The sequence below is a fragment of the Ctenocephalides felis genome, unplaced genomic scaffold (assembly GCF_003426905.1).
Source record: "Ctenocephalides felis isolate EL2017-DRISC unplaced genomic scaffold, ASM342690v1 CF-g0.4_SCAFFOLD_00845, whole genome shotgun sequence".
Lineage (NCBI taxonomy): Eukaryota > Metazoa > Arthropoda > Insecta > Siphonaptera > Pulicidae > Ctenocephalides > Ctenocephalides felis.
In genome coordinates, this window is record NW_020536999.1 from 62337257 (window position 1) to 62362446 (window position 25190).

Consider the following 25190-nt stretch of genomic DNA (forward strand, 5'->3'; position numbering starts at 1 on the left):
ATACATATCGTACATATATAGTTTTCTATTATTCTCTTTAGTTTAACTGACTATAAGTAATCAATCTCAATAAGGACTCAACTACTATCGAAAACAGGTCAATATGCATCAATATTTTTTTCTTTAACTAAAATGAAATAATAAAGTTTATTTTTAATTATTGAAACATTTATGTCCTAAATATTAAACAACAATCGACCCAATCTAATCATAACCTCTTTTATTGTGTGTTTAACGATGTAAAAATAAAATAAATAAGTTTCCAAATGATTGTAAGTCTCTTTCCTGAAATTTTATTTTTTACCTTGTCGAATCGAGAAAATTGGTCGACCGCGAATATTTTCAAGCCAGGTACTAAAATATTATCACCATACGATATGTTTTAATATGTTTGTAATAATTGGGAGGCTGGTGGAGAAAAATATTTTGAACAAATTATGATTTAGACGCAAATATTAAATATATACTGATAATATATAATATTACACATTTTGAATTATTTTATTTTTGTCAATATCCACAGATTGAAAAGAATATTCAGAATTTCCAAAAACCATTAATCAATAGATAATTCACCATTCAAAAAATCTTTTTTTTTTATTATAAAAGTAATTACAATCATAAGTCAGGAATAAAATATCATTGGAGTAGTTAGTTTTATTCTTTTATCTAATCAAAAACTTTCTTCAACAAATACTCTTGAAACTCTTGAAAAGAAAAATGCATTTGCCGTTGATATTCATGACGCAAATGTGCACTATTTGCTATGTCAGTGTTAAATTTAGGGACCAATTCTGCCGCATAACAGAAAAATGTTATGGCAAGGCCATGTTACGCTCCAACTTCCATATATTATGCTTCTGAATCATACTGAATACTGTCACAATGTCATGTATTTGCTGTGCATTCAGGCGTTTTACATATAAACTGCAACGTCACTTGTATGTTATCAAGCGGGGTCAGAAAGACCCTGTTATCGAAGATCGTTATGGCATTTATGCGGTTTATAGGTTAGGTGTTCTATCTGAAAACCTGAAAAAACGCCTGAGTGCACAGAAACCACATGGCTTCTGTCAATGTTTATTATGGAATGTTCTTCATAACATAGCCTTTCCATAACATTGGCCTGTTATGCGGCAGAATAGGTCTATTAATGTCCAAACCAATTTTCTTCTTATTTTCTAATACTAAAAATTACCATATAATTTACAATTACCATTAATTCAACTCAATGGCGTCCATGGACAATACTCTTATACATAGGTAGTCGAGTGGATGTCGTCCATGAACGACACTCGTAGCAAATGGCTTTAAAAATAGTGTTCGCTTCAGATTTAATTTGCAAATTCCGTTTAATTTATAGTTACCAATAATTTAACTTAATTTCGTCTATGGATGCTACTCTTATACACATTAGTCCAGTGGATGCCGTCCATGGACGACATTCGTAGCAAAAGGGTTTAAAAATAGTGTTTGCTTCAAAATTAATTTGCAAATTCTTTATAATTCATAATTACCAATGATTTAACTTAATTTCGTCTATGGACGATACTTTTATATACAGCTAGTCGAGTGGATGTCGTCCATGGACGACACTTAAAGCGAAAGGGTTAAAAAATAGTTTTTGCTTTAGTTTTTATTTGTAAATTTCAACATCCTGATCACCACCAGCTCTCTTATTATCACCATCCAGCATAACAAATTTCCATACATCTTCCTTCTTTTTGCCGAAGCCGTAACCAATGTATCGCCTGTCAAATAACTGCCAATTTTCGAAGGCGTCATTCTTGTGCCGATTATATTCGGCTGCTGAAGTATTGGAAGGAATCGGGCGATTATTTCATGTTCCTCGGTTTATATTTATTACCGATTTGAATTATTATTAAGTCTCGGCATGTTTTGATAACGTGCGAGAAACCCAGTAACCCGGATGGAAATTATGCCACGCTTTTGAATTGATATGCACGGGCGAAAATTCTGGAATGTTTTTCGTGAAGAGGTTGAGGAATGATGGTTCTTGGTACCCGCCGCGGGGCGGTTGGATTTTAGAGCGGATTTTGGATGGAAGACTGCTGAAGGAGTTTTAGATTTTAGGATGTAATGGATAAACTAAGTTCATTTTTTTTGGTTTTCTTATTGGCATTAGATTAGGAAGATTGGTTGCATAATGAAGGTGTATTACTAATATTAAAAAACTGGTAATTGTAAAAGGTTCTCCCCACCTCTTGTTCTAATAGTACCCGACTACTAAATCATTTTTAAGGTTTAATATCAAAGCATATATTAGTAATTTTAAATGGAATATGAATTTTCAAATCTGTTTTATTTCTAATGAATAAAAGTAAATTAGCAGCAGTAGAAAATAATAAAAAATGATGAAAACTCTACAATCAAAATGAAATATTGCCCTTTCCATATTTTTCCTTTATTCGAAATCTGTGTATAGATAGATGGTGAGGTGGATTTTAAATTATTACCTTAGCAGCTCTTTTATATGAATCATTAATAGATATAAAAAACAACTAAATATCAATTCACATTTTGTGAAAAGTTCATCATGTTTAGTATTTGCTGCTGACTTTTCATTCATTATACGAGATTCATTAAATTCAATATCAAACTAGAGGTATGGCATCATGCTTAAAAGTAAATTGCTGGAACTTCCCGTACCGTAATGAAATGTTCGAGGGATATTAAATGTTTTAAAATAGATTATTATAAATATTGTAACATCATATAATATTTACAAGAATTATATAAACTGAATTGCAAAGTTGAAAATATTTGGTTAAAGTATATTAGAACATAATTCAGAATTACAATTAAAATCTGTATTATTTTCGATATGCAAAAAAAAAATTGAAAAAAAAGTCAAATTTTTTTCCAAAAGTAATTATTTAGTTAAAACAAGCAGAAAGTTCTTTGAATCATTCAAATCCGACGCTTAGTTCTCTCAAAAATTGCAATTTTTTGCAAATTTAGCTCTGTATCTCCGAAACCGCTGGACCTGCCGCTGGAACTGGTCTCCTCGTCATTACGAATTGAATGTTTTTTGGATTATTCAAACCTGATGCTCCGATCTCTCAAAACCTCGATTTCTATTTTTTTGCATTCTTTGGTCCGTATCTCCGAAATGGCTAGATCTGCATTTGCCAAAAACTAATCAGCACATCTCCCTATCAATAGGAATCGAATGTTTTTTGAACCATTGAAATCGGTTGATCCGTGCGTGCTCGAAAAATTGTATCCATACATACATACACACACATCCATTTTTTCCGAGGGATGTCAAAATGTTCAGAAACCTTCCAAACGTGAAGAAATGTAAAAATGTTCAATTTCGATTTTTGGACGATTGCAATAACTTACCCTATGGGAAGCTGGTAAAAAAAAATCCATTTTAAAAATAAACAATATTTTTGAACCCGCCCACCCTTTACTTTTTTATATACAATGTTCAAACGAGCTTTTTAGGCGTACGCTATTTTATATTGTACAAATTCTTAAATTTAAATTACAAAAATTTCATTTTTCATAAAAAAAATTTATCGGACAATGTAATAATGTTCCATACAAATCCCTCTGACGTGGAACTTTAAATTACATTTAATCTCTGTACCTGGCTAACTCCTCGTTTATTTTGTAATTACAAGAAAAAGCTGATGACCCGCTTTGAAAATTATAACAGTGATTAAATTCTCGACTTTGGTGCCACTTGGAAATCGTTGCGTGAAGGCATTCGAAGATATATGGGCTAATTGATTGCCTCAAGGTGTCCTGCGTTTTTCTTTATTTTGGACCATCTGGACCAGCTTTTTGAGAGTTTAGTTATACTAAACTGTATATTTTGTTTCTTTATAGTTTTCATAGTAGTTTCCAATAGAATAGTATAATAGAGTATAGAAATCACTCTAGTGAGTGGTGTTCTAATTAAATCTAAGGCAGATTCAAGACCAATTTTTTTGAGTTTTCTCATTGTACCATTGCTGGTACATTGAGAACTGGTCTCAGTAAATCATTTGGATGATCCTCCAATTTTTATATATGAGCACTGTTTCTGTTTTAAATTACTTAATTCCCGTAAGATATTTTCAAATTATATTGCAATGTAAAATTGTATATGAATCAATTTTTGAATATTACTTGAGCAGGGCAGTTGAAGATAAATCTGTCAGTTTATCCAATTATAAATTTAGTAGCATTCTTGATATTAGCATTTTATTTATTATGCACTTCTGCCAATAATACAAATGGTTTGTAATAAAATCTTTTTTATAATTTTTTTTTTACCTTTTCAAATCTGTCATATCAACACTACTTTCCCAGTGTTTCTTGTTTGCTGTTCTGCTGATTTCTAATTCACAAGAACTATAGGTGTGAATCAATGCGAATCTTCAAATTAGTACATAATAATTGAATGAAAGTTAATTTATAACTATACGATACAAAAGACTAGACACAAATGGCACAACACGAATAGAAGTAATTAAGCATCAAGCCGTCATGGACACGGAATTAGTTCTGCTTGTTGGAAATGACAACAATTAATTTATGAACGATAATAATAATAACAAAGTAGATAGTAGTGTTTGATATCTTGATGTTTTTTTTTAATTTTATGCTTTTTGGAAAAATATGTCATATAAATGTGTGTTTGTATTCGATTTATTAATCAAATTTAAAACTAGTGGTGTATGGCATCGTGCCTTAAGGCAAATTGCTGGAACTTTCCGCAATATAACGAAATGTTCGAGGAATATTAAATGTTTTCAAAGAGATTATTATAAATACTGCAACATTGTCTAATATTTACAAGAATTATATAAACTGAATTGCAAAGTTAAAATTATTTATTTAAAGTATGTAAGTGAGCTTTAGAACTTTAGCCAGAATGAAAATTAAAATCTGAATTATTTTCGATTTCGAAAAAACTTGTGAATTTTTTTTTTTAAATAATTTTTTTTTCCAAAAGCAATTGTTTTGTCAATACAAGCAGAAAGTTTTTTGAATCATTCAAATCTGCCATTCTGGTTTTGTACATTTACCTCTGTATCTTCGAAATGGCTGGACCTGCCTTTTCCAAAAACTAATCACCACTTCTCCCTACCAATACAAATAGAATATTTTTAGAAATATTCTATTTGTATTGGTAGGGAGAAATAGAAATCAATTAATCGGATACTCAGTTCTCTCAAAAACTCCATTTCTATTTTAACAAAATATACAGAAACCTCTAAAAAGTGAAGATATACAAAAATTTTAATTTTTGTTTTTCGGCCCATTACTATTACTTACCCTAAAGGGAAGTTAAAAAATAGTATTTCGTTCTGCTAGTCGGCGCAAATTTTTAAAATTCTCTTGCTTTTAGTGATTTCAATTCTCTTCAAATTTTTTTTGCCATTATGTTCTGAATTTCATTCAAAATTCATATGGATCAGTAATTCTTAAAATATTCATATATAATTCATATTAAACAATTTTATATTTATAAATGCATTGTATTTACAATTTCCTTGGAAATAATTTTTTAATCAGGGGGCGTCCATTAATCACGTGAGCGAGTTTTTAAGAATTTTTGGACCCCCCTCCCCCTTGGTGATACATGGTGATATTAAAAATTACCCCCCCTCCCCCAGCAAACATCACGTGTATTTTTAGTTACGTGATAAAACTGTAATTTTTTAAAAATTTTTTTGAAAATGTTTGATTTTTCAAAAAAAAAACAGTTAAACAATAAATACACGTGATTTTTAAACCCCTCCCTCCCCCACGTGATACTTCGTGATTTTTTGTCAAATCCCCCCTCCCCCAAAAAACCTCACGTGATTAATGGACGCCCCCTCATTTAAGTTCCGTTTAGAAGATTAAGAAAGATTTAGAAGAAGAATTTCACTGATTAAACAATATTAACTTCAGAATATAATATTTTTTTTTTAAAATAATTACTAGTTTATCATCATTTAAATAATGCCAATTAAAATCGTATTATTGCCTCATTTTGGTTGAACTTCAGTAAGGGGTCAATTTTTGGACAATCTACATTTAATTTTTGAATATTTCTTAAATTATTAAGTTTGCAAAAAACTAAATTAACAAAACTAGAAACTAGTCATAGTTCATTTTAGTTACAATTAACAAAAATTTTCAAAATACCAAATTTAGAAAAAAAATCTGAAAAATTCAATTTGTCAGAATTTCATAAAGAAAAGTATTTTTCTTTTTAGAACCATTAAAATTTTTTAAAAGTGTTAAAATGTCATAATTTTTAATGTTTTCGAACAAAAAACATATGATGAGTTCTCATGGGACAAGCAGTATTAATATAGGTTTTTACTTGAAAATACAAATCTAAAATGTATTTACTTGTGAAAACAGCATTTCTCTGGCGTAGCTGCAAAAAATTAAAAACTATCATCTATATGAGAGAGATATGTTTTAATGAAAATCTATCAAATATATAGAGTCCCTCCGTTGAGTTGCCTTCTAAGAACTCGTCACTAAAGCTTATTAAGTTCTGATTGCTGATATAAAAAATGCAATATGATAATTAAGTTTATAGTATTATATACGCTGAATAATTCAAAGTGATGTCTCCTTAGAATTAAGAAATAATGCATTCTATAGAGACTATCTTGAAGTGGCTTACTTATTTGTCTGTCTTATGTATGAGCTTATTCTCAGTTACACATCTTACGAAAAGTTTATCGTTATTTTGTTAAAAATTTTGCTATAAATGTAATAGCTATTCCCGGTAACATCTTTTATGTTATATGTTATATGATATAACATTAATCGGTTCAAACAGATTTAATAATTACTGTGGCGTTGCATTTATAAATAAATGGGCCTGAAGTCGAACTAATCCTATTTTGAAATTTGTGCTATTTGGAGGTTAGTTTCCAAAGGTTGACCGTATCAAAAATTGAAACAAACGCTCGTTTAAACAAAATAGGTATAGCTTTTTGACTGTTTTGTGATTGCCAATAAACATGAAATACATGAAATAGATGCACCGAAACTGCCATTTATTCAACACAAGCACCATTCAGCACCAGACTACCATATATTCAGCATACTCTTATCTGAAAAATCTTATGTTACTGGAAAGACTGATAACATAACATAGCTCTGCTATTCAAGACTTATTTATTATTGGTTTGCGGACATGTTTTTGCTGCATTCTCCATATGTTCTTTACCATTATGCAAGAACCGAATAGATATCACATCCAAAACTATTCAAGCTGATAAAACATGCAAAACAATGTTCCCATTATGCATCTTGATATAAAACATGTTTAAGAAAAATTTGTATATACATCGATTCATTTAAACCTTATCATCTTCCCAGTATAACTGTACATGCAGGCAACAGATCATAGATCCTTGGATCATTAATCATCGGTCAAGACATTCGATTATGATTCGAATAATCGTGTGGGTGGTTGTTGGATCGTTGATGATCTTCCGTGTTCTGGGACATAAAATGCCTAAGAGCAAAACAACGAAACAAGATGATAACGAACGAATATTAATTTCCAGTGGGATTTGGTTTAGGGGAAACCGGGGTAAGGGTTATACACGGTAATGGTCTTGGTTTTAGTTGGGATTGAAGCCGAATCAAAATAATTATAACTGGTGGGTTATGATAAGACAAACTTAAAGTGGAATGGTCAGTACTTACGTATATTCAATGATTAATATATAGTTTTACACAAAAGAGAAGCTGCTGTACGAGACGGTAATCCGCTTACGAATAATGAAAGTTACAGTATTTATAATAATATATTTGAAAACAATTAATATTCTTCGAATATTTTATTACAATGTACTTGTTGCACAAAATATCTGCAGATTTTCCAATCATTATCGATAAAAATTGTTTTTAAAAATTAAAAATTACACTTCTAATAACCTAAAAACCACAATAACTTATTAGCATTCTTAATGATTTAACTCATGATGAATATTGAAGCAAAATTCTTTACACTGAATGTCATCTATAGAGGAAATTCCTACACACAGGTCGTCATTCGGATGTCGTCCATAGACGACGCTTTTGACTAAAGGTTTAAAATATTATCATTAATTATGTTTTTAATAAAAAAAATATTGTTGATGATTTTATAAAATAGAGACCATGCACTACTTGAACTGAGAAAGTATATTTTTTTGAAATTTGTTAAAGAGGAGTCAATTTATTACGTGAGGCTTTTAGGGGGAGGGTGGGTTTGGCAAAAATCAAGAAACATCACACGGGGAAGAGGGGGGATTCTAGTAAGATCTTACGTGTTTTTATTTTTTAGCTGTATTTTTAAAAAACTCCAAACATTTTCAAAAAAGAACGAATTACGATTTTTTCATAAATTCGAAAATATTGTTCGAAAAATTTCACGTGACTAAAAATACACGTGATGTTTGATGGGGGAGGGAGATAAATTCAAATATCACGATGTATCACCAAGGGGTGGTCGAAAAATCCCTAAAAAATGCATCACGTGATTAATGGATATTAATGACCCTAATGTCTCTTAATAGTTATCTCTTTTTTAACATTCTGTAATATCTCTGTATAAATATATTTTTTATGATATAATATTTTTGTTATTTTGTTATATATATGTTATATATTTTGTTTTCATTTTATTTTAGTTTATTTCAAATGCATACGTTATAGTCCTAGCCTTCGGAAAAAAAATTGGCTTCATAAATAGATAGTATTTATATTAGATGTAGTGTTTTATGTACTGGTATGGTATAAAATTTAAAAAATATACAATATGAATATTACAATTTTATATAATTGATTTTTTATAAGAGGGTGCAGTTAAAATGATGTGGAAATATTATTATTACCTGTATTAATACACTATGTATTATAACTACAATTGTAGTGAAATTTTAAATACATTATATAAAAGGATTAGTTAAATTTCTATTGATTATTTAACAGAAATTTCTTTATTATTTTGCTTTATTTTCGCCTATTGTTTTTGTAAATCATAATTTGTGTTCAAAGTGAATAGAGTAGTAATATAAATAATTATGTAATAATTATATAATAATAAAATAATATGTTATAAATATTATTTATAAATTATTTTATGCATATTTTCTTTCTTTTCAGGTGAGTTGCAATAACATTTAAAAGTCAAATGAAAGTGATTTGTTGTCGTGATTTCCAAAACTTTATAGTATGGTAAGAAATAAAATAATATTTTAAAAATTAAGATTCTATACTGAAGACAAATATTTATACTGCATGTAAGTAAAACAGATATTTCATTTATAATTTTGAAATAATCGATACAACATTTCATTAAAAAAAGATTTAAAAAAAGGTGTTCTAAAGAATTTGAAATTTGTTCTAAAAGTTATTGGTTACTCCATTTATTATCAAAAAAACTACAAATTTCAAAAGATCAGTTACAGTGGTTTGAAATAGTAACCTTATGGAAACACATTCTATAAATTGCAAAATTTAAATAAAAAATTTTTAGCTGGCAAAATAATAGTAATACTTTTTTTTTTATTAAACAATAACTGTACCCAATTCTTAAATTATACACTTTTTTTTACAAAATTTGCAATTTCTTGTGCAAAGAAAGGCCTTATTCAAATATTGAGATAAAAACAAGTCATACAATTTTTTAACATTGCTTGTAGTATGTATAATGCATATGAGTGTTATTTGGCTATATTTTCTAAAATAAGGGTAATGTTTAGGGAAATTTTAGTAGAATGGAATATTTTATTAGAAACATTCAATAGTAAGCATAATTTAGCACATACATAAATTTGGGTGAGAATAAAAAATATATAATTAATTTGTTTTTCCAACTAAAAGTCGTTTACTACTAATATCCGTTAGTTTTGGTTAACAATGGTACCACGAATAAAATTATCCTAACCTTCTCTATATCAAAATAGCTTTCCAAAACAAATTGCGAATTAATTTATTCTCGCGATTTACCTTCGTAAATAATTCGAAATTGAATTATTATGAAATCCTCATGCGAAATCAGTTTATCTCAGCAATTTCAGAACTTTAAGTGTACTTTCTAAATGTTGTTATAAGTTCTGTCTGTGTTTATATCGAAATCATCTCGCATATGTTTCAAGAGAATATTTATTTGTAACTTATCTTTGATGCATTTGCAGAATTTTTAGTGTATTTTACATTATGTTGTTTTCAAGTATACTTTTTTTTAAAAAATAAAGACGCGCTTCAATATTTGTTATCATTCCTTGAGTTTTCAAGTATGAAATTTATTCATCAAATTAGCACGGATTAAGTAACACATAATTCAGTTTTTTTTACCTTTACTTATCGAAACTTTGCAGTTTTATGGTTTTTCAAATGATTTTTTTTTTATTTTTGTCAGGGTTCTTAGGGTCCATATAGCTAATCCATGTAATTCTCGAAATACTATTCCACATTTTTAATTTAAAAGATGTGATGCTGCAAATTCGAATAGCAAAGTTCTGACCTTTACTCATTTATTTGGTTCCTGTCTTAAAATTCTATTTCAAGTACAAATATAGTCATAAGTCCTTATTAGTAATTGTTGGCATTTGTCTTGTGTTAAGTGAACTGTTAAAATATCTATTAGCATCTCGGATTCACTTCACATTGTGGTTGTGTTAATTTCTAAAATAGATTTCAGGGACAAAACTGGCAAAAGTTAAGCGACCTCCGTTCGAAAAGCTCAATGTTTTCTATTCGCGTGTGGCCATGTTTTGAATGAGAACCGTTTTTAGATTAAGAGGTTATTAAAAACAGATTTTATGCCGAGAATGGATGGATTAATTGTGACAGTGGTTGAAAGATTTTATGGTTTTCTGGCGGATTTTAGATAAACAAGATTTATTGCTAAAAATTTGCAAAGTACACTTCATAATAATGCCTTCTGGCATTGTGCATTTTATATATCTTATTCTAAAGATAAACATGATTTATTGCTAAACTTAATATTAACCTTTGAATTATGGCATTTTTTAAATGAAAACTTCTTAGGAATCTCATAAACATTTCTTAGTTTTTTGAATGTTACAATTAACGAGTTATCAATAAGTATTTTCAAGAAATACTGAAATTTTTCCAATATTTTACTGAAGTTTAAGCATGAATCAGAACAAGTTATGCATTATATGAATATAAATGCAAGCTTTTATATACTAATTTACAATTATTTTATTACTTACGCCTATTGTAATCATAAGGATTAAAATCACTAATTGTAAGTAATTCTTGATAATAATAGATGAATTTTATTCGATAAGGATGAAATTAGTTGAGAAAAAGCATTGATTAGAGTTTTTTTTTACAATCAGCAGAGAAGTTCGAAATTTTGCATCCATTGTTTCGCACAAACTCCTGAATTGAAATTCTATTTAAATTTCAAACTCACTTTTCAAAATTAAGAAATCTTTTGAAAAATATCGAATTGAGAATCGTACTGATTATTTATTGCCAAAGATCGATCAGGCTGTTTCTTTATAATTAATTTTAAATTAAAAAAATATTTTGCGTTTTTAATACAACTTAACATAGTGAGTTTTTCAGGTGTTAAAAAATTTCTAGTACTAAATATTTAGGCATTCATTCATTTTCATTCACAGAAAGCAACATTTTCACGCATATTTTTAGCCTCAATTTGAACCTTCTTTAGTATAAAGAAATTAACCACTAGGTGTATGGCATCGTGCCTTAAGACAAATTGCTGGAACTTCCCGTACCGTAACGAAATATTCGAGGAATATTAAATGTTTTCAAATAGATTATTATAAATATAGTAACATTGTCTAATATTTATAAGAATTATATAAACTGAATTGCAAAGTTTATACTAATAATTTTCAGAACTTTAGTCAGAACTAAAATTAAAATCTGAATTATTTTCGATATACAAAAAAAATGTTTTCGGAAAAAAAAATTGGAAAAAGAAAATGTTTTTCTTCTAAAAGCAATTGTTTTGTTAACACAAGCAAGAAAGTTCTTTGAATCATTCAAATCGGACACTTAGTTCTCTCAAAAGTTGCCATTTTTTGCACATTTTGTTAGCCCTATATCTTCAAAATGGCTGGACCTGCCTTTGCTAAAAACTAATCACCACTTCTCCCAATCATTACAAATTCAATGTTTTTTGGATCATACAATTCGGATATTCCGTTCTCTCAAAAACTCAATTTCTATTTTCTGCGCTCTTTGCACCGTATCTTCGTAACGGCTGGACCTGCCTTTGTCAGAAACTAATTCGCACATCTCCCTATCAATAGGAATCGAAGGTTTTTTGAACCATTTAAATCGGTTGATTCGTGCTAAAAAACACAAACACACACATTTTTCTGAGGTATGCCAAAATGTTCAGAAACCTTGGAAACGTAAAGATCTACAAAAATTTTCATTTTGGATTTTTGCGATTGCTAATAACTTATCGTACGGGAAGTGAAAGATATTATAATTAAACTATTAATTGCCAACCCGTAGTATTTCAATGTGTTCTTTAGGACCATGATATCTATCATTATTAAAAATCAAAAAGGATCTTCAAATATTAATTACAAAAAAAGGCGGACGATTTTCACCAAAAACTAATCTGCACGATTACCAGTATATATCTTATCAATAATTTGCACTTTTCTGCTAATTATAAAGAAACTTGACTGCGGCTCGTCGTGCGAAACTAATCAAAAAGTTTTTAATGAGTTACATGTGATGGGTTTTAACCCTTTCGATTCGGATGCCGCCGCCCCGGCGACAAAATACATGTAAGTTACAGAATTTGCGAGTGGAAAGGGTTAAATTTTGGATACTGATGCAGTCGTTTTTGAGACGTGGACGAAGGTAAAAAACCGGCTTGCATATACACACCACACATACTTCTTCCAATTTTGATCTTAAACGATTAAGAATGGCTTGAAACATCTAGAAAACGATGATTTTTGATTGAAAAACGAAAATTAGCCAGTTGAATTATCTGATGAAAACATAAACTGCTTCCTCATAAAGTTATTCTGATGGTGGCAGCGGATTTTAATAAATACTGGTGTCCTATATTGCACTTTACTAAGGTAATTTAAGAAATGCCGTGGGGCTGTAATATAATCTATATATTCATATAGATAAATCATTTCAGAAGACATTAACCATTAACGTGTATCAATTTCATTTCTCGGCTTGTGATAATAACTGTTCGTCATAAGTCACAATATTTTTTGTGACTTTTTCATTAATTCCGATCGATGCGCGGTCGTTGAAGCGTGTTGCACTCGGACAGATTCCAATTGGAACGTGATGGGAAATTCGAATCGAGAGCTTCTGTTCGCGTCTCTCTCACGGCCTCGTACGAAAGTTTAACTTTAATTATACATCTCGAAAAGCAATGATATGCACAGTTTATGGTTTTGGATTTTATTGGAGCAGGTGTTATAAATTGAGGGATATGGATAAGGTTTAGAAAACCTAGTTTTATTTGACTTACTGCAATCAAAAGTGTGCAAGAAAGTTCTCTTGATAAATGTCTTCTACAACGCGGTTCTCTGAAAACATGGTTTTGATTCAACAGCTCTTTTATAAGTAATACGATTTCTTACAACGCGGTTTTTGTTCAACAGATCTTAAGTTCCTTCCGAGCAAGCTATAAAATATTCGAGTAACAAGATATTATAGGAAGTTTTAATATAAGTTTTATAAGCAACCTGACATCATGCAGAAGCTATACCCATTTTCACTTGAAAATATAGATCCAAAATATGTTTCGAATTGCAAATTGCCCATTTCGGGCACTTTGGACTGGAATAGAAATGGGAAATCTCTTACACTATTCTTCCCTAAATCGAGTTGGAGTTTAACTCAGCCATGGATCTGTCCTAGTGCAGTACTACCCTTTATTAATTATTTAATATGTTGTACGACATCGATTTTAGTAGTGTCAAACGGTCAAACTCAATGAGATGATCTCATTGGAGCTCTTCTTAGGCATCGCTCTTACATTGTCATTTTAGCTCATAGGAATCTTAATGTATTTCTGATTGCTAAATAAAACGAGTTATAAAAAAAAAAAAAAAAAAAAACGGTCAAACTGACTTTCAATCTTTTACAGAACGTCGGTCTTTCAAAATAAAAAAAAACAATCTACTTAGAATTTTGTTGCAAAATCGTGGTTAACCAAATTAGCTTTTTTTCATTTTTTACTTCCCGAAGGCGAAGTTTATGTTTTCATCAAAAAATCCGATTCGCTAATTTTATGTTTTTTCGACGTTTCAAGTCATTCTGAATCAAATGAGACCAAATTTGGAAAATGTATGTGTGTGTGTGTGTGTATGTGAACAGATTTTTTGCCGTAAATCGACGTTTTCTCAAAAACGGCTGGACCGATTTCAAAACTTTAAAAGCCATTCGACTTATCGCGATGAGGTCTAGCGTATTTTGCGCGACGATCAGCCAATTCTGAATAGATTTTGAAAAGTCAAAAACCGATCGAAAGATATTTGTTGGGAATCGTGCTGATTACTTTTTGGTACAGATCGGCCTGGCCGTTTTCTTGTAATAAAGTGTTGAAAAATTTTCTTTCAACAATTTTCATTATAATTTTTTTGGCTGTAGATACCATAGTCTTCAAGATCATACTTAAATATTACGGCCCTACGACAACTCGTTTATAATATTCTTATCTAAACTCTTTAATTCAATAAATATAATTTATAATTTTATACTATATCCTTATTTGATCTCTTCACTTCAATAAAAATTTATTTATTTGATCATATCTTTATGAACTTTTCAATTAAATAATAGTTTTCCATAGTACACTGTACGTACTCGCCGCGTTATAGGAGGGTTGACTGTAGAATGCACCAAGTAAAAGAGGCTATAAATTTAGTAACATGAGAATTATGAATATAGAAATAAATATAGTTTTATAAAACTACAAAAAATTTGACCAAAATTCTATTTGATTCCAGCAATCTCAGACACATCGAAACTTGAAAAATTCTAAAAGATTTTGCTAACTGCTATGATTATCTGTATTACTATTTTCTTTATAATAATTAGTATTTTCAATATAGTTCTTGACACTATTGTTTTTGTTTATTTTTTTATGATATTTTTTATAATTATAATAATATATTTAAGACATTTATAGCATTAATATATTTACTTTATTATAATAACTGAATGAATTTTTATATACTAGAATTCAACATTGGATTTCATACAATCATAAAAAATACAGGTAAATCATACAAAAAATATAAAACATCAAATTCCTAGTTTCCTCTAAGGAAATAAGACAGTAATATTTATTGCGTAAGTTAAATAAAAAACTTCGGTGATTATTGAATGTTTTTTTAGTTGGATTGTGATTAACAATTACTGTTTTTTTTATTAAAATCAATATTTTTATGTTTTTCAAAAATGTGCTTCAAGACCTAGCACATACTTACGAAATAAAATAATGATCTCAAAAGGTAACAAAACTAATTATAAAATTATTAAGTTAGGTACAATGTTGGATAACAGCCTTTATTGGTTAAATCTCTTGGTGTTATCAATTTGCGTAAAAACTTTGCAATACTTTATTAATCGATTATTTTCTCTATTTGTCATGAAACATTGAATAAAAAGTCTATAAATCGCTCTCTATTAATACTAATGAGAAATTTAGCACAGAAACGACTTAAACTGCATGGTCTTCAAATTTTGGAATTAAAACTACAGACATAAACAAGACAAAATTTGCCATTTAAATATGCCCAGTTGATTGTCAAATAAATATTATATTTGAACATTAGGAAGAAAAATTGTGAGGATAATATTCCTGCCATAAAAAGCTCACAAACTGTAAGTTACAATTGAATGAAAAAAGTTAGTAGAAGAACTATACAAAAAGTTTATTTATTAAGTTATTTATTCTTCAAATTGTAAATATTTGCTTACTCAACTAAAAATAAATTGTATAAGCAGATGGAAGGGGTAGTTTATACTGGGGTGCAGGTTGACACAAATATTTTTCATAATCGAAAATTTCGTGATGTTTTATAAGCGAAAGGTCCGTTAATTTTCTCTCTTTTAACACAATTCTCTAAATTGTTTCTATTATTTTATGGATTATCCAACAAAAAATCTTGAATTCTCCTAACTAACAGGTTCCTTTAATACACCCAGGCTGCACCTCTTATATTCATCATTGACTTTGAATAGTTCATTGTTTTAAGTAATACATGTCAGTAATGAAGTCATAACAGAGAAGATATTATCAACGAATAGTTATTACTGTACTTAATGTTGAGTAAACCTATATATTTTCCCTTCTCCATTGCTAAAATCGAGATATTGGCATTGAATAGATGATAGCTAAGGAAATAATAGGTATCGTAAAGGATAATTTACTATTGAGTAATATAAGTAATGACGCCTTGGAAAAAATGGATCTTATCGCTTGTAATGTAATATAATAGTTTGTAATGATGATATTTATAGGACATTAGATCATTTATTTGAATGTCATAATCGTGGAACTTGGATTGAGGGCACACACATGATTGTTACGCAAAGCACTTATAAGGTTTCATATGAACTTTTTACCATTGGCATAGAAAATTAAATTATCGTTGTAAACGTAATTTTATTAGCTCAACTTTAAATTAAAAATTACGTTAATTTGTATGTTTATTTGCAAATTTATTTAGCACAGGGCTTCTTATACTTTTGTCCTTCGTGACCCATTTACATTTGCGAGTTTTTTGACGATCCCACAGATATAAAAATAAATTAATATTTTTAAAAAATTTATATATTTGGTAACAATACACATATACATATACATATGAAACTATATAGTATAAGAATTAGTTCAGAACATACAAAAATCAAGAAGTGATTTTTTAAAACGATATAAATATTTGACTTTAAAATCACTCGCGATCCCAGAATGTTTCCCCGCGACCCCTAAGTTTAAGAAGCCTTTAAAGATTTTATCATATTCAGGCAGTAATTAGCAAAAATGGCTTCTTTAATGTTACATCAACATGAAAAAAATGATTATTTCTGAACTGATCAACTTTTTCTGATCTTCTTTGTCGAATTTCAATGAAACTTTTTAGGATGGCCTATAGAAATAAATCAGAAATCGCTTAAAGAATGATGAATACCAAATTGTTCAATTAAACAATTTATGGATTACATATTTTATTAGTGCCAAATTGAATTTTAAATTTATATATTTTTGAACGTTAACTATTTTTCATAAGTACTTCTTTCATTTTTTTATCAAATTTATAATTTGACAGCGTGTGAATCAACCTTGTTAAACATGATAAATACTTCTGTAGACCAAAGATTAATTTGTATACATATTTGTCTTTTGGTGAATGAAAAAATATTCTAAAAGCCTGCGGTTTGTGGCATATTGTTTTGGAACGATAAAAATCCCAAGATAATAAATATTTTTAACGTTTATAGCTTTGTATGACACTTGTCTACTTCTTACTATTTTTACATCTTATTTTTTCCCACATGTTGACTAGTACTGATTCATAGGGAATGGTTATAATGTTCTAATGAGTTTAATAATTCTATAGAATTTTAATAGTACTATGTCAATTATTCAATTTTAACAAATTTGTTTGCTAATTAATATTACATTTTAATTGTAACTGTAATCGTCGTAGAGGATAAAAAATATTTTATTTCTTGTTTACTTAATATTATGACAAAATCTTGTTAAATGCAAGAACAAGTCACTTTGCAAACCCTAAGGCAGCATTTTTATCTATTTGCAACTACATTTCAACATTATCTATTTACTACATTGCATTTCAATTTGACATTTTAAATTTCAATGTTCGTCTTTTTAAAACAATATTACTACATATTGCATTATATTTTTCAAATTTTGATTTCTATAAATTAGATGCTAATAATAAAATATTAGCACCATGAAGACGTTTTATTTATTTTTTAATCAATTTGAACAATTATTTTTTAAAAGCTAAAAGTACAATTTTCACGTATCATATTTATGTTTTTGCTACAACTTTACAAATATGTAATATACATTTTTCAAATTTTAGTATTTTATCAACAAACTTAATGGTAAAAATTAGTATTGTAGATTCATACAAACGTTTTCTTTTTTCTTATACAAAATATTCAAATTTGACTAAATATTGTTCAATTTATTAAAGAAATTCTCTTACTACACTTTGTAAATATATATTGTAAATTAACATACCAATTTCAGTGCAAATATTAGCGTTTATTCTTCAGATTTGAATAGTAAAAATCAGAATCATAGATTATAAAGACTTTTTTCTGTTTTTACTCAATATTCAAATTTGAAAAAAATCGTGGTGTATATATGGAAAAGATATAATAAGAAACCTGGAAACTAATTTATATATGTATATATATATATATATCAACATATTCATCTTTTTACAAATTGCATTTTATTCTTTCAAATTTAGCAGTATAGTTAGAGATATTCAGAATATGAATTCAGCTTTGACTAAATCTTATTAAGTTCATACATAACTTATTTTATGGTATCATATATATTGTTTGATATTAAATTTTTGATACAAAAAAGCATCTTTTGATATAAAAAACATTATAAATGTCTGCGGTTTGTGGTGTATGGTATATGAGTATCGACCTCATCTTTCTTAATGGCACTTGCAAGGTCGAACAATAAAAATTAGTTCCCAAGAAAAGAAAAATGTTCAACTTTCACGGTATCATATAACACCTGGCTATTTATGACCGTCTTTCATACATTTTGAAATAAATATTTTAGTTTATTTTAAAAAGTTTTAAAAAATTGATTTGAAACACTCTCAGAAATCGGTTATGGTGCAATTACTTTGAACCAAACTTTAATATTTACTTAAGGTGTGATATCAGAAAATAATGAATTAAAATATGTTAAAGACTCTTTTATGATTGATTTTATGTTTTAGTGGGAAATTAAAATATTTTTTTATTGAATCAATTGATTGCCTGTTGTGTATACTTCCTCTTTGTTTGTTGGGTTTTTAACTTCAGAATTCGAAATACAATAAATAAAATGATACAAGAGTAGAAAACAAAATTTAAATTTAATTTGAACACATATTTTTATTGGTAACTAATTAATTGGAGTTTTCTGCACCAGATTTTTGGTGTAAGATTTTTTAAAAATTGGTGCTTCTGGCAAGCAATTGTAATTAAAATTTATGTAAAAAGTTTTATTTATTTAAGTAATAGTGTATAAATAAATATACATAAATGAGTAAAGTTATAAGTGATCAAGATTTATAATGTTAGTCTTTTTATTAATATCAATAATAGAAATATATTCAGTTAGTCTTGCAAAGTTTAATATTTTACAATTTGTGATAAAATATCCCATTTATGAAAAATGAACTAAAGAAACTAAAGAATAAATTTTTTTTTATTGTTATTATATGAAATTTTGTAATGATTTCCAAGACATATGTTTTTGAAAATATGCATTAAAAATGATATATAAAATAATATTAGTAATAGAAAGCGAACTGATTTAATACATATTTCATAATCGATAAAAAACTTTATTATTATAATAAAAAATCATAGTTTTAATACTGCTGTTCTGAAATTATTCATGGAGCAGTGAATATGGAGATGAGGCAATGAGCAATTCAAATAATTTGAATTTTTATCACTAAATGTAAATATAAAGTTATATAATGCAGTTGATTATTTTATGCGCATTTTCTTTTCTTTATCGCCACTTCGGAAGAATATTTGTTAAAAAATTCTAAAACTTTTTATTCCTTATTTTCTTAAAGGTTGAAAGAGAAAAAAAATAGTCCACCTTATAGAAAATTCTAACACTTGATGAGAATTTTAGCCAAAAAGGGATACAAAAATCAATCAATCTATTTACTGATTAAACAAATCAATCTATTTACTGATTATGATGATGAACATGGACACTAAATAATTACTTGCAAAACTATAAAACTTAAATATTTTGAAATTTTTGAGAATAGCAGAGACTATAAAATAGCTTAAAAAATCCTAAAAGTAAAGTTAAGAATTTTCCATATTGGTTTTCTACTTTCTTCACAAAGTTTTATTCTATAATTTTCCTTAAATTAAATTGCTGTTTGTTGTTTTAATTTAATTTTAATGGAGATTTTTATACAATATTAACTTCTAAGACCTAACCTCTAAAAGGCACAAACGTCAAATAATAATGTTATCATAAGTGACAACGATAATAATGTTAATTTTGACATTTGTGCTATTTGGAGGTTAGGCTTTATAAGTTAATATTGTGTAAAAGAAATAGCTTTTAGGCAGTTCGTGATTACCAACTCATGTGATTTAAAAAAAAACTATATTGCTATTTTATTAAAAATTGGGAGTAAATAAAAATTGGGTCCTCAAATATTATATATCAAGTAATAATACCTAGCGTAGTTATTTTGTTTTAATTAATTTAAAATTAGAAATAACTCTGAATATAACTGAGATGTATAAAATTGCCGCTTTAAAAAATATTTTTAAAAAAATCATATTATTATAATTTTACCTACAACTTAGTTTTGATCATCTTGAAAGCATTATCTAAGAAATAAAAAGAAATAAGATTTATAAGAAATGAGAAAAATGTGGGAGTATTCTAAGGAAGTTTGGTTCAGCACATAAAACAGATACAAAAATTCATATTCATAACATGGAAAATTAGGAGCTATATGCAGTTGAACCCTCTTAACTCAAGAGTCTTTAGTATTTTCGTATATGTGGACCATTGGCATATTCATCATTTGGGAGATAAAGGCTGAATTGGCTAGTGCAAATGTGTTTCTAAAAATAAGAAGTTTTCAAGTATAAGTTGATTAGATCAATTAAAAGTATTGCTTGAGCAGAAATAAAATATCTTGAGCAGCACTCGCCATTGTTATTATTGCTTAGAATTTTTGTTTCAATTACAGTGTTCACAAAGTAATTTGTATTTTTTGTATTAATTTTTCTATTACTTATTACATCACATGTTCTTAATCTGTCCTTTACCATTTTTCCAGGATCTGCAGCTCGAGATATCAGCCCAGGGTCGCGTAGTGGGTGCACTGTTGAGAGCCTACGGCAAGGAAGAGAAATCCAAGGAAGAACTAGATTCAACTTGTACTAGCAGCGAAAATCCTTCTGGAGATTGTCCTCGAGGAATTAGAGGATTGGAGAGGAGGTATCACCTGTTGTACCTGCGCGCACTTGAGTGGCAGTGTCTGCTGGAAGGACTGCTGGCATCATCAATACCATCGGTGAGTGATCAAATATTCATTATTTAGTTATTGTTTTGTGAGATTGGTGACGTGATGAATAATGGATATTAATATTATAATATATTCGTGGGCAAACGTTGATTTTTCACGGATTTTGAAGGGCAAATCAGGGCAACTTGTCCTGGTTGAACTACAAATATATCTTGTCATTGATACTACTGATTTTGATGGGAGTTACTGAACAGATATTAAGTATTCAAGGTGATCCAATATTTTTATACCAACATGGTTCATGCCAACAATATAATCGAATAAAGCTTCATTCTTTTATTCGTGAAAGAAATCTTCAATAATTGCTATTAATCCTAAGAACAAGTATGCGCTTGGCAGCTTTGAAATTATAAAATATGTCTCCAATTTTCTAATTATAGAACCAGTGCCCTTAGATTAGTTCATAGGCTATTAACCTAGTTTTTTCGGAATTTTTGGAACATTGTGTTGACTTATACATGCCAAAACGATTAGTTCCTGATATATTGGGAAAAAAGTCTATTGCTCAACATTTGTAACTTTGTAAAATGGTAATCACAAGGTTTCTGCGAGATTAAATATTCAGAACAAAATTAATATTTATCTGTCTGAGAAGCCATCGATTAAGACTATATACTTTTTCAACTTAGCTATATTGTACTTCTAAACCTTCCATTTGCTAAGGACAATTAAATAGTATGAATTAAAATAATGAATGAGTTTTTACTGACAATAGGTATTTTTCCTTGTTTTTTTTTTTTTGAAAATGTAATAATAATTTGACATAATTTTGCGAAATGTACTAATTAGCTATATCGTAAATTCTATTTGGTCTCAAAATATATTTTTTTAGTAAATATGATTTTCAAGAGCTGTTCTTGGACCGAGGCATGATAGTTAGCTTCAGTAAAATCTTCTGCATGTATTTTATGATAATTCTGTCTTTTATTTTTCTTTTTTCCTTTTTAATTGTAATTAGTACTACATAGTTGATCAATTCGAAGGAAGTTATCAGTCAGCCAATTATGCAATAACTTACCTGAGGAGTTCATTAAAGGTCTTGGTTATTTTGAAATTGTACTTAATCTAAGTTACTTACATTTATTAAACCAAACTAGTAATCGAATTTGGAACACAATACATACATTCAAACTTTATTTTAATTTTCCTTATCTTGACTATTCAAAAGTTGTGAAAAACAATGGATTATAGTAACACACGACTAGTTAATTCCAACACATTATCAATTTTTTGCAAGTATTCTTTAGTGTTGCTCTCTTAAATATTTAGTAGTTAAGTAGCACTTTTATAGATTGTAGTAAATCTTTTTAAATGGTAATTAACATCACCTACTCATTGGAATTTATCGACACTAAAAAGATTCACTCGTGTCCTCTTTCGAGATGGGTAATAGGAGAGGTAGATATGTTAATTAGCACATCTAATGAGTTGTTTTTTCTTATATATGCATATATATATATATATATATATATATATATATATATAGATTTATGAATTCGTATAATGAATATATAGTATTCAAATACAACTATATTCCAACAACTACTACAGGTCATATCACCTGTAGTGAATAGTGGACGCAAATGGCCAGAGTCTTATTTATTTTCTAAAATTTTTATTTGTTTTATATTTTTGTCATTTAAATGCACCATTTGCAACTTTATTTATCATGGTTAAAGCAGGCACATACATTTTCAACATCCACATATTTTTTAGAATTTACATAGTATATAACACGTGATTCCTGAAAATATATAGAAATTTAATATATAGTTGTCGTAAATTTTCTGCACAATAATGAAATTTGCAAAAGTTTGCAAATAGAAATAACAGCAAAAATCAAAAAATCAAAATAATAGCAAAGAAAAATGATGGCAAAGGGAAAGGCATAATGACTTGTTAGATATGCATTCTAAAAAAATAATTCACAATAGCATCAGCTCTGTCTTTATTTATTGCAAAGTCCACATCATCCATTTCTTCACAATATCATTGCAGACATATCCCATCTACTAATAAGTGGGATAATAATAGTCGAAGGCGTCTATTACTCCATTACTTCATTAGTCCATTGTCAACCAAGAGTGCTCTGAAAGAACTGTAATAGATTTATGAGAGTTCGACGATAAATGCCATTTGCAATTGCTTATGCAAATGTCAGTGGAACAATTTAGATTTAGATCAAATCGAGAGTTTATTTCGATTTAAATTCAATGCGAAGTGATATTATGAAAAATCTTTCAGTTGTCTGAGTTATAACATCCATTGTTCCAAGAAAAATATTCTGTATAATATTTTATATATATAATTTTTTTTAGATGATGATACCCCATCAATGTCACCAAGTCAAATTATAGCTAAAAATGCCGTATGTTTGCATTAATTCGCATGGCGCTTTGTATATAAATTTTTCAACTTTTTAAATCATTTTATCTTACAAACAGCGGTTCTAACGAAAAAAATTATTAAAAATTATTAGTAAAAATGACAAAAACCAGAGTTTTGTACCTCTAACCTTGAATAAAACAATCGCATATGTCGGATCGATGCGCACTTTTGACATTTCATTTGTAATGACTTATTTAACACCTGTACTAATTTTCAAATCTATGCGAATTAATGAAAACTGAAAATCTAATGGAAAGTTATCCTAGAAGGCAAATCCTAAGAAGACTAATTCACTATTACAAGATTTATCATGGTACCCAAACTAGTCAATTATGTTACAAGTAAAATTATATTTCGTTTTATATTGACATCACCGACTGACGATGTTGATCTCCATATTTTCTGAAAAATACCTGTGATTTTCTAAATGGTTTTTGTTTTAATTCAATCTAGTTGATATTTAAGTAGACTCATTTTTATTTTTATGATTTTTTAAGAGTAATGTACTTTTGTAGTCCCTTAATTTGTTTATGTCCAGTTGGAGTCCATCTTGATGTATCCTCGATAAAGTATATGGATCCCTTACTCCGAATGATGATCCATTATTAATTCTTTACTCTATTTACTGGAATTGGCAAATCTCATTGTCGAAGTAGATCGCGCCTCATTTATAAGACGCACGACCTTCTTGTTTCTGGTGAATATGCAGCCAAAGCTGAATAATCTCCAGCATTTTTACTTGATTTTATATGTCAAGAAGTTCAATTTGTTTTTCCAGTGCAATTGTATCAGTTTTTTGAAAGCTTTTTTTGTTGGCAACGTTTTTACTTCCAGTTAACATTAGTGAATATTATTGAAGTTTTAATCGACATTATGTACCGCCACCTTGTGTCACTAAAACATTTATTCATGGGCCTATTCTCAATTAACATAGCTATGGAATGCTGTCAGTCTCCTGTGATAACAATGTTTTAATTAAGAATATGTTGAAGATTTGGTAATCTAGGTGCTCCTATTTTAGTTTGATAAGTGATGTTTTCTTGGTGTCAACATCAATACGCAAGATGTTGGTAACATTTTCCATTTTATAAAGAGTCAAAAGATAGAAGGGGACTGTAGTCACTAGGTGAACGAGCGTTGCTGATAATCGTCGAACACTCCCGATTGATTAAATGCCATATGTCACGTGCTTAGCTTAAAAGTAAATATTCTATGCTCGATTTGCGTAAACAATAGTGGATATTACATTTTATATTATATATTATATATCATAATAGTTATTGTAATTCAAATATTATTTGTGATAGTTTTGTTGCAATAATATAATAGTAATTATGTGGACTGGCAATTTCGTAAGAATATTGATATTGAAAATATTTTACTATAAAATAGTTGTACATAAAATCGAATCCACCTGTTAAAATATATATTATATATTATGGATTATATTACAGTTTATATATTATAAGGTCTATGCATATGATATATCATCAT

General features: G+C 28.4%; 1 protein-coding gene across 1 annotated transcript in view; it reads left to right on the forward strand.

Moving 5' to 3' along the window:
• LOC113386946 overlaps positions 1-25190 on the forward strand; it is a 729443-nt gene that overhangs the window by 566096 nt on the left and 138157 nt on the right. The window contains exon 5 of the mRNA XM_026624709.1: positions 21060-21296. Coding sequence (XP_026480494.1) covers positions 21060-21296 — 237 coding nt within the window. The remainder of the gene's footprint in view (positions 1-21059; positions 21297-25190) is intronic.